General features: G+C 43.7%; 1 protein-coding gene and 1 non-coding gene across 2 annotated transcripts; one reads left to right on the forward strand and one right to left on the reverse strand.

The window, feature by feature from the left end:
- Positions 1-1546: 1546 nt before the first annotated feature.
- Positions 1547-2385, reverse strand: LOC123412127 (non-specific lipid-transfer protein 1-like). The gene is made up of 2 exons (XM_045105074.1): positions 1987-2385; positions 1547-1869 (listed from the first exon to the last, which is right to left on the reverse strand). The coding sequence occupies exons 1-2, from the start codon at positions 2352-2354 to the stop codon at positions 1851-1853; spliced, it is 387 nt and encodes a 128-aa protein (XP_044961009.1). The 5' UTR covers positions 2355-2385; the 3' UTR covers positions 1547-1850.
- Positions 2386-6118: 3733 nt separating this feature from the next.
- Positions 6119-6257, forward strand: LOC123414432. The gene has a single exon (XR_006614401.1). It is a non-coding gene; the product is annotated as a small nucleolar RNA Z247 (small nucleolar RNA).
- Positions 6258-16118: the final 9861 nt, after the last annotated feature.

Consider the following 16118-nt stretch of genomic DNA (forward strand, 5'->3'; position numbering starts at 1 on the left):
GTTTGACTTTTCCAGCTTTTGTTTGGGGTTTAAAATAGTTCACATTTCAATTTTGTGCATAATTTCATAAGACATTCGCACGTTCGAGAATGTGTTTCATTTTTGTAATTTTTGTTTGGGTTTCTAAAAATATTGAGAAGTTGAAAACAGTTCCCCATTTTTTAAATTTTGCTCACAAATTCAAAATATGTTCGCAATTACTTCAAAAAATGCACAAATTTGAAAAACCGAATGTTTTCAATTTTCAAAATTTCTTAGGTGTTTCAAAAAATGTTCAAGCGGTTTAAAAAGTTCTCATTTTGAAAATCTGTCGATGATTTAAAAAATTATTCATGTTTTGAAAAAGTTTAGGAATTTCAAAAATTGTTCGAGATTTTCAAATTTGATCAGATTTTCAGGGAAGTATTTGTGTTTCAAGTATGTTCAGGAATTACCAAAATTGTTCTCCTTTTCAAAATTCGTTGACCATTTCAGAAAAATGTTAATGCTTTAAATTTTTTTCGTGTTCGAACATTTTGTTCGCAATTTCAACAAATATTCCCATATTTCAAAGTTTTTTTCCATTTCCAGAAAATCGTACAATAGAATTTTGTTTGCATTAAGAAATGTTCTGTTTGAACTTTTCTGTTCTGAATGTCAAAAGTGTTCATATTTTCCATTTCTTAAAACTTAAGTATGTTCGTGATCTCAGAAAAAATTCTGAAACTTCTGAAAAAGGTTCACGATTTTCATAATTTGTTTGTTTTTTCAGAAATGTTAAATTTGTAAGAAATTGTGCGTGCTTTAAAAAATTGTTTGAGATTTGCAATGTTGTTCGTTTTTAATTAAGGTAGGATATTTCAAAATAAGTTTATTATTTCTGGAAATTTCAAAAATATCGTGATTTATTCATGGATATTTAGTTCTGATACTTCTACAATTCCTTTAGTTTGGTGATGCATATCTGCCACAATTGCACTTTGGTCGTGATGGCTTTCCTCGTGCGCAAATCAGTGCGCCTTGGCAGGTTCGTATCCCTGGTATCGCCAACTTTGTTTGCCGTTTTTAACCCTCGCTCCTGTGCGCACTGTAATGGCCCGGCCCAAGTAGACTGTACATAGCCTAAATAGGAGGAGTCATAGGCTCCAGGCCCAGCTCCTGACTCTCAAGCAAAAAAACCTAGGCATGATGTGGGCTGCACATAGCATAAATATTTCGAGGCTCATATCGGGATGTGAACCAACTGTTCGCTGCTTCCGACATCGACATGCATGCAACAGTGAAACATTGACAGTTTCTCCGGACATGATTAGCGAAGGACAAAGCTGCAAATAACGCCACATTTTCTGTTCATAGAATAAGAATTAGCACGAGCGCTTATTTAATGGCAATCAGTATGTAGCGTTTTGGACTTCCGGAGCTGTACCTGGCGATTGCATTAACGTTGAAGTCATATTCAACGAAAGCAAATCTGCCAAGTTAAGTTGCCGTCAATCACGAGTCAAGTAGGGAAAGAGACTTCTTAACAGTATCCTCGAATGTGTATGACAGGGCGCAAATGATTTGCTTCCGAAAATTGCTCGAGTGGGAGCTAATACCGATTTTCTAGAATTTTACGATGGATGTTATATAACATATTAATATGGACAAGATACCGGTTACACCCGGACTAAGTTTGTAAACATTGTTTTCCAGAGTAAAAGGTCCTACTTGCGATGATCTTTATTACAAACATCGTTGCAAGCTGGATAGATTATTCAACTGCTTACTCTTTGTGGAAAAAAAAAAGGAAACATAAATCGGTCCACCACAAGTCTTGCAAGTCATCTTATTCGATGCTCTTTGTTAGGCGCCATGATTAAGCCGATACGTCAATCGGCTCGCGGAATCCTGCAAAGGCGCCAAGCATTTTTTTTTTAATCTGTTCCATTCACTTTTCGGAAAACGAAACATGAACAGGATTACTGAAGCATCACGCATGAACAAAGTTTGGAGCTCTGTACGTACCGGGAGCAGTCGAAGTTGTGGGTGGTCGGGAGGAAGGAGATACGGACGCCGCACCTGCCGGGGAGCGCGGCGGCGCGGCGGGTGACCACCTTGCCGGCGGCGACCATCTCCTTGTGGATGCACGCGCAGAGGGCGCGCTGCCGGACGAAGGTCGGCGCCATGTCCCTGATGTCGGCGAGCGCCCTGCAGCAGCGCGGCGAGAGCTTGTTCTCCACGCCGGCGACGTACCCGGCGCAGTCGCCGAAGGCCGTCTGTGCGACGGCGCAGTCGTTGTCCGCCGCCCCCGCCTCGGCGACCAGCAGGCCGCCGAGCATGAAGAGTAGCGCGGCGGCGGCGGCCAGCGCTGCGAGGTGGCGGGTAGGCGTCATGGTGGTTGCGCTGCACTTGTAGGATACGACTACGACTACGAGACGACGGGCGCTGCGTGTCGACGTGCGCAGGGTATTTATAGGGAATGTGATCGGGCGGAGATGGGAACGTTTCTCTCTTGTGCTGGATCGGCGCAACGAGCGGCGCTGGATATTATGGAATTGCAGTAGTTTTTAGGCTGTGATTTTCTTCTTCGTTTGGAACGCAAAGATTTGATCGTACGTTTTTCCTCTCTGAATATAAACTCAAATTTTCTAACCAAACTGAGAGGACAAACGCCTCATGAAAATAAAAAAAAAATACCTCAAAATACTAGGGATCGATCGTCTACATTCTTCCCAAGGATGGCATGTTCCTCCCGCCAAAAGTATGTGGATGGGATACGGATTGTGAGCACTAAAAATATCCTCAAAAATTGGGAGGAAAGGGTGGCCCCAATAACTTTATGAGCGTTGTAGCACTTTCCTTTAGGAATGCAGAGTTTCTGCTCCAGAGTTCATTTGAGCTTGATGAACAGTAAAATTCAAAAAAAAAAACTGATTTTTTTAAAAACAACATTGACAAAATTTTGAAGTACATGCAAATATTTGGCATTTTCAGAGTATCATTTTTTTTATCACGCCTTATAGAAATGTTATTTCAACCCTACTTTTTTCACTCACTTAGAACATTTGTCAATGTTGTTCACAAAATAAAATCAATTTTTTTAAAATTATTTTTGATATTCTGGATTTTACTGTTCACCGAGCTCATTTGAGCTCGGGAGCAGAAGGACACTTTCCTTTACGGGATGTGTTATTAGTATAACTCCCAATTTAGTTTTTGAGAAGTCCACTTATAATGGCAGGGCTACTATATTATTATTTTTGAGTAAGACGAGATATGCTATTACTTTGTTTCCTTTTCCGCCCTTTCCCGTGTTGGCTAGGACAAACTCATCCCCTGTAGGCTCCACTAGTGAATGCATTTGCCTTCCCTCTGCGTGCCGCTCCGTCGACCCTGGAGGAGAATCCTCGTGCCTCAACTACAACAAACAGTTGAGGTTAGTTGTATTTTGATCCTCAAATGTGTTGCTCTTGACCGGATGGGAGTGCTTCTTCTTCGAGTTGGTATTTTGAGATCGAATCCTCCTTCAGCATGTCCGCCTGGTCGGAGTCAACAAAACTCCAACGTTCCTACAGTCTCCTTGAGGCAGCAAGGTTAGGTTTCTCCTTGTGCGTGCTCGATTGTGAGATTTCGTGTCAGGTACTTTGGATTGATTCAATGGTTCAATGATGATGACTATGACTCTAAGATGCTTGTCCTTCGAGGCACGTGCGCAAAGACTTATCAACTATCATTGATAAGGTTAGACCGGCACCGGTAGAGGAATGACGACATCGACGCGTCGGTGCGCTCATTCTGACGACGATAGTAATTGTTCGGTGGCTACTGGTTAGGGACCTTGATATAATTTTTATTATATTAGGGACGCTTTGTATCTCTACTGAACATTTTTTTAATAGATGCGTCCCCTTTTACAAAGAAAAAGGGTAGTATTACTCCAACTTTCTTTAGGATAGCTCCAACTGGGCAAATACTTAGCATGGAGTTACATAAAACAGAGTCCCACCCAGGTAGGCCAGCCAATTGCTTCATTTTTGCCACCAACAAGTTGTTGTCCTGGATTTGATCTTGAGGGGTGCGCATATGCCTCGCTTACTGCAAGGTGAAAGGCAGCATCATGTGTATGTCATATATTAATCATGTATAAAAACTGTTCATGTCCTATACAAAATAGAAAGAAAAACCCGATGAATACCTTAAAAATAAAAAACAAAGAAAATCAATGAATTACAAGAAAGAAAGAAAACCAAATCAAAAAGAATGAAAATGTTGAAAACCAGAGAAACACACAAAAAACAAAGAAAACCGAGAAAAAACGAAGTAACTCAAAGAAAAGCAAAGAAGAAAAACAAGTGAAAACCAATAAATAACAACAAAAATTAAAGAAAAATAAAAAAAAATAATAGACAAAACTAATGAAAAACAATAAAAACAGAAATAAAAAAATTCAAATAAACCTTGGAAAAGAGGAAACCGGAAGAATGAAAAAAAAAACCGCAGCTGCCAACTCACCAGGGAGCGAGCAAGCGTGAACCCACGCTATAAAATGGACTGGTCCGGTATGCCACCCGAAGTTTATGGCGAGATGGGAGTTACTCTCAGCCTAGTAAAAAAAAGGAACATTAGTCCGGTTCATAAAGGTCTTTAGTCCTGTTTGGGCAACTGGAAGTGGAGAATTTGGACTAAAGGTCTATTTCTTTTTAGTCCCGCCTGTGTTATGAATCAGGCATTGCTAAGCGTTGGGGTTTAGATTTTTTTTTTATAGGAGGGGTTTAGGACGGGTCATATTTCGTTTTGTGTTTTTCTTTTCTTTTTGTGTTTACTATTGAATTCCTTTTCATTTAGGGTTTTATTTTTATTCTATGTTTTTCATTCAACTCAACGCTACGGCATATAATAATGAATGAACCATTGCACAACATCGTCATGAATATAAAGAAGTGACATCTTTCTCCGTGTTTGATCGAACAACAAGTTTTCGTATATATATTTAATGCTACTACATATATTACACGTTCATGCATATATACAATATAATATCTCTTACGATCCCTAATATCTAATTACCAAAATTCCCTACAAATTCCTGATGGCATTCTTCGGTTTTAGATATGACCTCTTCAAATAAGAATCTCGTCAATTTCTTTTGAATTGCTCGTACGCAATCTTTTGATAGGAGATCTTCCCGCATCCATTCGATCGAATTTAAAGAAGGATGTCAATATATATGAATGAAACTCACACAATTGATGATAATAAAATAAAATTGTGAATATTGTTTACGTACTCTAAGTTTTTCTAAAATCCTGCCCTTCTCACAGTCTGTGTGGCGAATGAACTCGCAAACATAGTATTCACATAAATTATTCCTGTCTCCCTACCTCAAGCACTTCATGAGAATAGAGTTCAATCAAAATAATAATCAAGCATGCTAATATTATAGACACTTGAATCAAAGAGATGCACGGACCTAGCTAGTACGTACTACTTACATTGAGTTGTCGAAATTGCAGTTCCTCTTCCCATTCACCCCTAGCCTTCTTCATGAACTTTTTCCAAACCCTGCCCTGTAAAGAAAATGAATAAGTGAGTTATTAATTACATGATATCATTAAAATTACCTCTGGAGCATTTCACTCAGGTCCCCCCACATATTATGGTCTTTATGTTTCGGGTCCATAACAAGTACTACTCCTTCGTCAACCTGAATGACTAGCAGAATAAAGTGGAACCTCTGCACGCATAACTTATCAATTACATTTAATATCGAGTAAGCCAAACAAGATGTGTACAAGATAGTAATTAACATTCACTTGAAATTGTAAGGAAATAGTATTTTCCTTCTTGTTTGTTGTCCCGGTTGGTGTCTAAAAACGGGACTGAAGATAGACCTTTAGTCCCAGTTGGTGTCTAATTGGGACTGAAACTAGCACATCTCTTGGAAAACCTATATCGAGATGCCCTTGTTCAGGTCACCTCCATCCGCAAGGCCAACGAGCTCTGGACTGCACTTGCCAGCATGTTCTCGTCGCAGTCCAGATCGCGGGTGAACAACATCCGCATTGCTCTCTGCAACGCGCACAAGGCGACCCAATCTGTGGGCACTTACTTCGCCCACATGCGCTCGCTTGCTGACGAGCTGGCAGCCGCCGGCAAGCCCCTGGATGACGATGAAGTCATCTCGTACATCCTCGCAGGGCTGGATATGGAGTACCAACCCCTGGTGTCGTCCCTCGACGCCCGTACCAAACCAGTCACCCTCGATGATCTCTTTGCTCAGATGAGCAATTTTGATTAGAGGGTGGCATTGTTCTACAACGCCACTGGCTTCAAATCATCTGCAAATGTCGCCTCTCGTGGCGGCCGTCGAGGGTCTCGCTACCGTGGCCCGCCATGGAACAAGGGCAAGCCTGCGGGGAATGCCAATAACACCAACTCCCAACACTCCGGGGGCAACGGCTGCCCCCTCTCCTCCAACAACAGGGGCCGCCGCAGCTCCTCCAAAACCTCTCGTCCTGATGCCATCAGATGCCAAATCTGTGGGAAACCCGACCACTCCGCTAAGGATTGTTGGTACATGTTTGATGAGGATTGTTAGAGCATATATCTCCATATGTGGTTTTGGTAATTGATGACAATTCCTATGGACTAATGGTTGCCTTAAGTTATATTTATAGGATTTGTCCATAGGCACTTCTTGAAGTCCATCTGTTGGGTTCAAGGAGTTTATATGATGACCAAGATGGTATTCAAGGTATTATCCAAAGAATGGTCATAGAGACACAAGGTTTATCAAGATCTCAGACAAAGAGTAAATCAAGATGATCTACACACAAAGCGTACAAGATGTACCGAGAGGGATCAAGTGATCCCATGGTACGGTAAGCATTGTCCATTACGTGTTTGTGTACTAACCCATGGTCTTCGTGAGAGTTCTATGTGTGGGTTAGGTGTGTTTCCATGGGCTTGCGTCAAAAGGAAGATCTCATACAATCCATGAAGGATGACGTCAAGTGGTGATCGTCATCAAGATTGCGGTGTGCAAGTTCATGTGGATCAGCACGAAGATATCATGCTTGAAGCTTGTCGTCCATTGTGGTGGCAATGGACTTGTGAAGATATGCTGAAGAGTGGCTCACCCATAGTGAGTATGGGGGAGCAATCAACTAGTCTTCATCAAGCCAACGCAATCAAGAAAGGTGGTCCATCTTGAGGAAGCCAAGATCATCATCATCTAGCTCAAGACGACGAGGTGCAAGGTATAGGTTTGCCCTTGATAGGTTTTCTATTTAGGATAGATTACTGTACTGTCAAGGGGGGCTCTCAAGTGAGTAGCTTGATCGTATCCTTCGTTGAGAGCTCAAACCATTTGCATCCTTGCATCATACTTCTTGGTTCTTGTTTGGTGTTTCTCTTTGTGAGTTTAGAGCTTATGGTGATCTTCGTGACAAGCTCGAGTTCATCGAAAACGGAGTACATATGCATCTACTATGATGTTTTCGATGTTGGAGTTTTTGCCGGTTCTTCATTCATAGAGGACTCACATATCTATATCATTGGCATTTTCATATATGCATGGTCTTAACATTTCCTGAATCCAACAAGCTTGGGTTTGCTCGATTCGGAGCTCGTATGCGAAAGTTATGACTGTTTCAGTGGCGAGCGGTAGTACCGCTGGACCTAGCGGTAGTACCGCTAGAGTTGGCGGTAGTACCGCTGGCCCTAGCGGTAGTACCGCTAGAGCTGGCGGTAGTACCGCTGTCCCAGCGGTAGTACCACCCCTGGTCAGCGGTAGTACCGCTCCAGAACTTTAGTACCGTCATCTTGGCGGTTGTACTGCGTCGGACTTTTTGCGAAGACTTTCTTGGCGGTGGTTGGCCCGGTAGTTTCTTTGCGCTACCATGGGCTCAGCGGTAGTACTGCTGCAGCCAGTGGTAGTACCGCCGGAGGGTCAGCGGTAGTACCGCTGGAGCCAGCGGTAGTGCCGCTGGGCTCGGGCTGTAAGTGGGGGTAACGGTCTGATTCCTTCCCCCACTATATAAAGGGGGTCTTCTTCCCCCTTGGTTGAATCCATCCGTTGAGCTCTTGTTCTACCTCCATTGTTGACATTCTTAGAGCTTGCTTACTCTCAACCCTCCAATGATTCTTGCTTGTTCTTGAGGGAAAAGAGAGAGGAGATCTAGATCCACATCTCCACCAATCACTTTCTCTATGTTAGGGGAACCCCTTGGATTTAGATCTTGGAGTTCTTTGTGATCTCCTTGTTCTTCCTCTCATATTTCTCCTTAGCTTTCGTTGTTGTGGAGGGATTTGAGTGTGAGGGACTTGACCACTTCGTGTGTTCTTGCCATTGCATTGGTTGCATCGGTTTGGGTTCTCCACGGTGATACGTGGAAGTGAGAAGTTGAGAAGCTTACTACCTTTGGTACTTAGTGCCCTAGATATTGTTCTTCGTGGATGCTTTGGTGTCCTAGAAGCTTGGTGGTGTCTCGGAGCTCAATCATTGTGGTGTGAAGCTCCGGGCAAGCATTGGGGGTCTCCAATTAGGTTGTGGAGATTGCCCCGAGCAATTTGTACGGGTACCGGTAACCGCCCCCAAGGGTTGCCACATGTACGGGTTCGGTGACCGCCCCCAAGGTTTGCCATTTGTACGGGTTCGGTGACCGTCCTCAAGGGTCCCTTAGTGGAATCACGGCATCTTGCATTGTGCGAGGGCGTGAGGAGATTACGGTGGCCTTAGTGGCATCTTGGGGAGCATTGTGCCTCCACACCGCTCCAACGGAGATTAGCATCCGCAAGGGTGTGAACTTCGGGATACATCATCGTCTCCCCGTGCCTCGATTATCTCTTACCCGAACCCTTTACTTATGCACTTTACTTTGTGATAGACATATTTTTTATTGTAATATATCTTGCTATCACTTAGTTGTTTATCTTGCTTAGCATAAGTTGTTGGTGCACGTAGGTGAGCCTAGTTGTTTGTAGGTTTTGTGCTTGACAAATTAAACGTTAGTTTTATTCCGCATTTGTTCAAGCCTAAACCTTAATTATTTTAAAGCGCCTATTCACCCCCCTCTAGGCGACATCCACGTCCTTTCAATGATGAAGGTGACTCCTCTCAGGATGAAAAAGTTGCAGGAGCTGCTGAAGGAACGTATGGCGTCGACACCAACTGGTACGTCGACAGCGGTGCAACCAACCACATCACGGGTGAACTTGAGAAAGTCACCGTGAGAGAGAAGTATCGTGGCCAAGAGCAGATCCACACTGCCAATGGAACAGGTATGAGGATCCAACACATTGGTCATTCAGTTATTAAAACCCCATGTCGAAAAATCCATCTTCAGAAAATTTTGCATGTCCCTAGTGCTTCCATTAATCTCCTTTCTATTCATCGAATTGCCCTTAACAATCATGTATTCCTCGAGTTTCACCCCTTCTTCTTTTTGATTAAGGATCAGACAACGAAGAGGGTTCTACACCGAGGTAGATGTGTTCCAGGGCTCTACCCATTGCTTCCACAACTTAGAAGATCCAATAAGTGAGCATATGGTGTCACCAAGCTTACTTCAACTCGGTGGCACGATCGTCTAGGGCATGCATCTTTTTCTTTAGTTGAACGAGTGCTTAGGAAAAATAAGCTCCCATTTGTGGTTGAGCGTCATGTTGAAACTATTTGTGATTCATGTCAGTGTGCTAAGAGTCATCAGTTACCGTATCCTATTTCCAAGTATTTCTACCAAGTCTTTACAAACCATTTTTTTCTGATGCCTGGGTCCGCCCCCCAGCTCTTTTGGCAGACATACCTACTATGTGAGCTTCATAGATGACTTTAGCAAATACAATTGGATCGATATTTTCAAGAAAAGATCTGATGTGTTCCACGTTTTCTAAAATTTTCAAGCACTCGTTGAACACATATTCGACACAAAAATCATTGCTCTCCAATCTGATTAGGGGGGGGGGTGAATATGAAAAATTAAACTTATTCTTCCAAAAACTTGGCATCTCCCATCATGTGTCTTGTCCCCATGCACATCAACAAAATTGCTTAGCTGAGCGCAAACACACACACATTGTTGAGGTCGACCTTGCTCTTTTGGCTGGTGCCTACATGCCCCTCAAATTTTGGGATGAGGCTTTCCTTAGTGCTGTTCATATCATCAACATGTTTCCTAGCCATGTCATCCACAATGAAACTCCCATGGAACGCCTCCTACACATCAAACCAGACTACAACTCCCTACGCGTGTTTGGGTGCCCTTGTTGGCCGAATCTTAGGCCTTACAACAAATACAAGCTTATGTTTAGATCAAAGCAATGCATGTTCCTTGGTTATAGTGCACAACATAAGGGTGTCAGATGCCTAGATGTGTCCACCGGCCGAGTCTACATCTCTCGTGATGTGGTCTTTGATGAACCAAAATTTCCATTCACTCATTTACACCCCAATGCCGGTGCCCTTCTTCGCCAAGAGATCCTTCTGTTACCCCCTCATCTTACCAGTTTTGATCAAGGGGGAAATAACTTGAATGATCAATTGTTGACTAACCCTCATAACTGTGCATTTGAGTCTTGTGATGATACAAAAAATTCTGAAGAAAACAGGGAAAACGGGCGACATTTTATGTGTCCCCCAGCGGGGAACCAATCCCCCTCGGGATCAGTGGCATCGCAGCCGAGGAGATCGTCCCGGCATCGACGCCCATAGACGTGCAGGGCATGTCAACGACTTCACCTGGGCGTGGCCTGCTCCAATCAGCGCCTGACACTAGGCAACAGATGACAGGACCGCCGCCACCTGCGCGTGCCTGTCTCTCGGGTGATCTACGCGTCTACACGCGCCACCTGCAACACCAGCCAGGCATTGAATGCGATGCTGATCTGCATGGGGCCGCCTCATCATTGGCGCATGATGGGCTGGGATCTCCTGCGCAGATTGGGTCAAATGTTGCCCAGCACACCGTTGCAGAAGATCTGGCCGACATAGACGCGCCGAATCCCTCTTGGGATCGTTGGCCTTTGCACCCGAGGATTCACCTGGATCCTCTACGGCAATCATTCCTACTACTACAACACCACCATGTACATGCCTTCAAGAAGGGGTAATTCAACCTGTTAATTACAAAAATGTGCTCAAGTTTGGATTAGCTTGCTCTACAAGTGAACCAAATTCCCTTGATGAGGCCCTTGGTGATGCAAAGCGGAAAACTGCTATGGATGAAGAATACATGACACTCAAAGGAAACCGAACATGGCATCTAGTTCCCCTACAACGAGGTAAAAATTTGATTGATTACAAATGGGTCTATAGAATTAAGAGAAAATCTGATGGAACCATAGATAGATACAAAGCTAGACTTGTTGCAAAAGGCTTTAAAGAATGTTATGGCATTGACTATGAGGACATTTTCAGTCCTGTTGTCAAAGCTGCAACAATTCGCTTGGTTTTGTCCATTGCTGTTTCGAGGGGATGGAGCCTAAGACAACTAGATGTACAAAATGCGTTTCTGCATGGCGTTCTGGAGAAAGATGTATACATGAAACAACCTCCTGGGTTTGAAGATAAAAATAAACCATCTTACATATGCAAACTTCATAAAGCTCAGTATGGATTGAAGCAAGCCCCCAGAGCATGGTACTCACGTCTCGGTCACAAGTTGCAAGCACTCGGTTTTGTTCCTTCCAAATCTGACACCTCATTTTTCATTTACAACAAGTCCTATACTCCTATCTTTGTGATTATTTATGTTGATGACATCTTTGTCACAAGCTCATCTGATGAGGCAATTACAACACTACTAAAGGGTTTGAATGCAGAGTTTGCCCTCAAGGATATGGAATACTTGCACTTCTTCCTAGGGATTGAAGTAAGGAAACATGAGGATGGACATCATCTTTCTCAAGAAAAATATGCAACTGATCTGGTAAGAAGAGCTGGGTTACAAGGATGCAAACCATCACTAACCCCCTCTCTAGTACAGAAAAATTGTCACCCACAGAAGGAAAACCATTGAGCCAAGAAGAGGGTACAAAGTACAGAAGTCTAGTAGGTGCTCTCCAGTACTTGACTCTCACCAGGCAGATATTTCTTTTGCTGTTAATAAAGTATGCCAGTTTCTTCATGCACCTACTATTGCTCATTGGACTGCTACAAAGCGCATAATCAGATATGTGAAGCACACATTGAATGTTGGTTTGGTTTTCACTAAGTCAAAACGAACACTTGTTAGTGCATTCATATATTATGATTGGGCAGGATGTGTTGATGATAGACGCTCCACTGGTGGGTTTGCCATATTTTTTGGATCTAATCTTATATCATGGTGCACAAATGAATAGGCTTCAGTCTCTAGGTCAAGCACAAAAGCAGAATATAAAGCTTTGGTGAATTCAACGGCAGAAATTATCTGGGTTCAATCTCTTTTGAGAGAACTTGGGGTGAGAAGTTATCAAACTCCATGTCTATGGTGTGATAATCTTGGTGCTACATATTTGGCAGCAAATCCAGTGTTTCACGCCTGAACTAAGCTAATTGAGATAGATTTTCATTTTGTCACATAAAGGGATGCAACCAGAAAACTGGATATTCGTTTTGTGCATTCACGAGATCAAGTTGCAAATGGCTTCACTAAGGCATTGCCTACACGGAATTTTGAAGAGTTTAAATGTAATCTCAACTTACTACAGTTGTGATTAAGGGAGGATATTAAACCAACTTCCCGACGTGATGCATAAGGAGAGGATCGGCTCTGCCGCGTGCAGCTAGGATATCTAGAGTAGTTTAGATTTTATTGTTTAAACTACCTTCTCCTAGTACTTATCTCATTGTAATCTTCCTCTCCAAGTTGTATGCATATCAGGGTTGGCACCGCCTATATAACACGGACCCGTCGTCTCTAACGAGGTAAGACGTTAAGCTAAATCTTAAACCATCTGGTTCAACAAACAATTGAATATAAATACCGTATGTGCAATATGAATTCTAAAGAGAACATGCAACCGAACATTTGGACTACAAACATATGACATACTGTTTCATATATTAATATATTATCATACGAGGACAGATTTCTAGAAGTTGAGCGCCATTATAATTTATAAAATCTGATGAATGGTATTGAACACCTTATGAAAAAACATACAGAAAATAATTAAAATGTAGTTCATTTTTACCACTATAAAGGTCATCTCAGCTTTTCACGCACACTAAACCACTAATTGACCGCTATGCATACATTGTCAAGGTGGGCCGACCAAGACAGTAATGATTTGGCAGCGACCACTATCTACTATCTAGGATCTCCATAGCACACAAAAGTTTTGGCAAAACCCTAATATTTAGGGACATGGTTCCAAAAGCAGAATAAAACTGAATGGCGAAGCAAAAACAAGAACAAGAAGAAGAGAAGAGGTCATGTGTCAAACGAATCTAAGTATAAGTCTATAAGATATCTACTGCATCACACCTCTGTCAAGTGTGTTAATGTAATTCGGGGTTTCCATCATTGTGGTTATAATAAAAAGAGGTGTGGCTTGTCCAGACTGCAATACACTTGCAACTCCATTTCTACATCATGAACAAAAGGGCTACATTAGCTAGTTTACCACATAGCATCATATGTTTGCTGAACAAGTTCACAAGTTAACTCCATAGACTCCATAGAGGCAGTATTATGAAACCTAAGATTCAGAATTTAGCATACTAGATCCTACAGCGCATATAAACATTAAGGGGTATTAATAAGTGAGTGCTCAACTGTTATAGATCCCAAATCAGAAAGTTAGTAAAATTCATTTCTTCGGAATTTAACCACGAGAGTTGCAGAGTGTATCTTTATTTCATTCTGACAAACATCAATTGTAAGAATAGAAGTGATCTTCTGAAGGGAAACGGCAGCAAATCGCGCACCTGAGGCGGGCTTTGGAGAGCTCCCAGTAGCACCACCCGTAGTGTCGCAGCACGTTAGAGGCGGATCTAGCTCCCGACGGAACAGCTACCGAGGCGGATGCCACTTCAGCCACGATGGGCGCAGGGGAGGCCGCAGAGGGTGCCGAGCAGGCGGCACGCGTCGATGTGATGGGATGAACGTCCGTAGAGGGTGGTGGATGGGATCGGCGAGCAAGCATGAGCCGAGAGCCCTCGCGGCGGCGTCAAAACATCTACTATACAGTAAAACTCAACGAGATCCACTACCAGAATAAGGCTAGTTGCCGACGGCCTAACCCCGTCGGCGTAGGCCCAAAGGCCGTCGGCATAGAAAGGCCGTCGGCGTATATGACTATGCGGACGGTGGCCGTACAACCCTCGGCGTAGATACACCGTCGGCATAGTTTTTTCACCTGACGGCCGTTAACGGCGACGTCGTTAGGCCAACACCAATACTATGGCAACACGTGGCACCACCTGGCAGCTCCTGGCGCGGACAGCCTAATCGTCGGCGTAGTGCTGCGCCAGGAGCTACCAGATGGTGCCACGTGTCCATCTATGCCGACGGCCTAACCGTCGGCGTAGTGCTGCGCCAGGAGCTACCAGATGGTGCCACGTGTCCATCTATGCCGACAGCATAACCGTCGGCGTAGTTACAATTTTTTTCCTGCATTTCCATTTAAATAGACAAGATATACAACATATAAAACACAGGATATAGTTCAACATGACATTTAATTCAACGCAACAACATAATGACAAGTTCAGGACAACTACATAATAACAAGTTCAACAAAATATAAAGGCGAACACCACCACTAGCATAGTTCAACATAGACCACCGCTAACGCTACCACCACCTCTAACGCTACCACCACAGCCACCTCCTTGCGAGATAGGAGTGACTGGGCTTTGTGGCTCGTGAGCGGAACCATCAGTAGGACCACCACCGGCGAATGATCCATCAGTTCCCTGCATTTTTGAAAAGAGATGGGAAAGCAATATATTATTGTATTGAATAAATGCTAAGTTGTGGTTGAATAGTTCGGTGATGTACTAACCGGAGTGCCATAGTATTCTGCCAAGAATTGTTCGAATGTAGGCGGCACTGGTTGAGGTCCAGGAGATGGTGGTGCTGGTGGCAGTGTAGGAACCTCCCCTCTTGACATAGAAGCAACCAGAAGCTCTGTTGTGCGTCTGTTGTGCTCAGTGACTGTTGCAACTCTCTCGTTCCAGTCGAACTGTTGCCCACGTATGAAGTTCATGTAGGCCTAAAAATATGACATGATGGTACTCATAAAACATAGGAATGCGGAAAATAAAGGTTGAATGAAAGAAGATAAGAGGGAAAATACTTACAGAGTTCTGCTGGGCTAGCAGGGACAGTGCAGAGGACGTGCTGGAGCGGGGGCACGGACGATTGTTCGTCCTCGGGTCGGTAGCCGGATCTGCCTGTAGGAGACAGAAGGGGTGATCACAGAATCCAGAATCTTATGCCGACCATGACTCCTCGGCCCTATACCGACGGCGGCCCTCTCGTCGGTATCCTCAGACATGGGGTCTGATGTCTCAGGATTCCGCTTCTGAAACTCCTGCGTGTATGCCATCAGGTTCTCCCCAGTATGGCCGTAGTACTCACTCTCGCCGGCCTTGCGATTAGGCCGCACACGGGCAAGCGTCCATGACTCGATGTCTGAGAGCGACCGCTTCAATTTCTCCTCCTGCAACACCAAACAGAGGTTAGTGATACATAATAATACGGTAAAGAGAAGATTAAGAATGTTTCATGTACATAGATATACCTGAAGTTTCTTGTGGCGCCAGTGGTTTCGGTTTCCCTGACGGTGTGTTCCGTCGGTTCCGCGATTAGCCTTGTTTATCATGCTCATGGCAGCAAACTTTGCGTCCTCGCCGACCCACAGATCCACCAATCCCTCCCATCCATCACTTCCATAGCACCAATTAGGACGCACCTACATAAGAAGCATAATGGCATGTGACCACGAAACAATGAAATTTACCACAGACGTCGTAATGAAAAGTTTGTTATACTTACTGACATGTATTGCTCCTTAGTCAAGGTAAGGTCACGCTTCTTCACGTCATCCTTGGTCACCTTCTCGCTACATGCCATGTGATAATATTGCGAGACGGCCAGAAAGCGAACCTCATGACGCCACTGACGGGCCTGCTTCCTCGCAACCCGCAACAAGTTGCTCATAGTCAA

The sequence above is a fragment of the Hordeum vulgare genome, chromosome 7H, assembly GCF_904849725.1.
Source record: "Hordeum vulgare subsp. vulgare chromosome 7H, MorexV3_pseudomolecules_assembly, whole genome shotgun sequence".
NCBI classification, from domain to species: domain Eukaryota; kingdom Viridiplantae; phylum Streptophyta; class Magnoliopsida; order Poales; family Poaceae; genus Hordeum; species Hordeum vulgare.

Coding starts and splice junctions, on each gene's coding strand:
- LOC123412127 (XM_045105074.1), bottom strand. CDS start 2,354: ATGACGCCTACCCGCCACCTCGCAGCGCTGGCCGCCGCCGCCGCGCTA.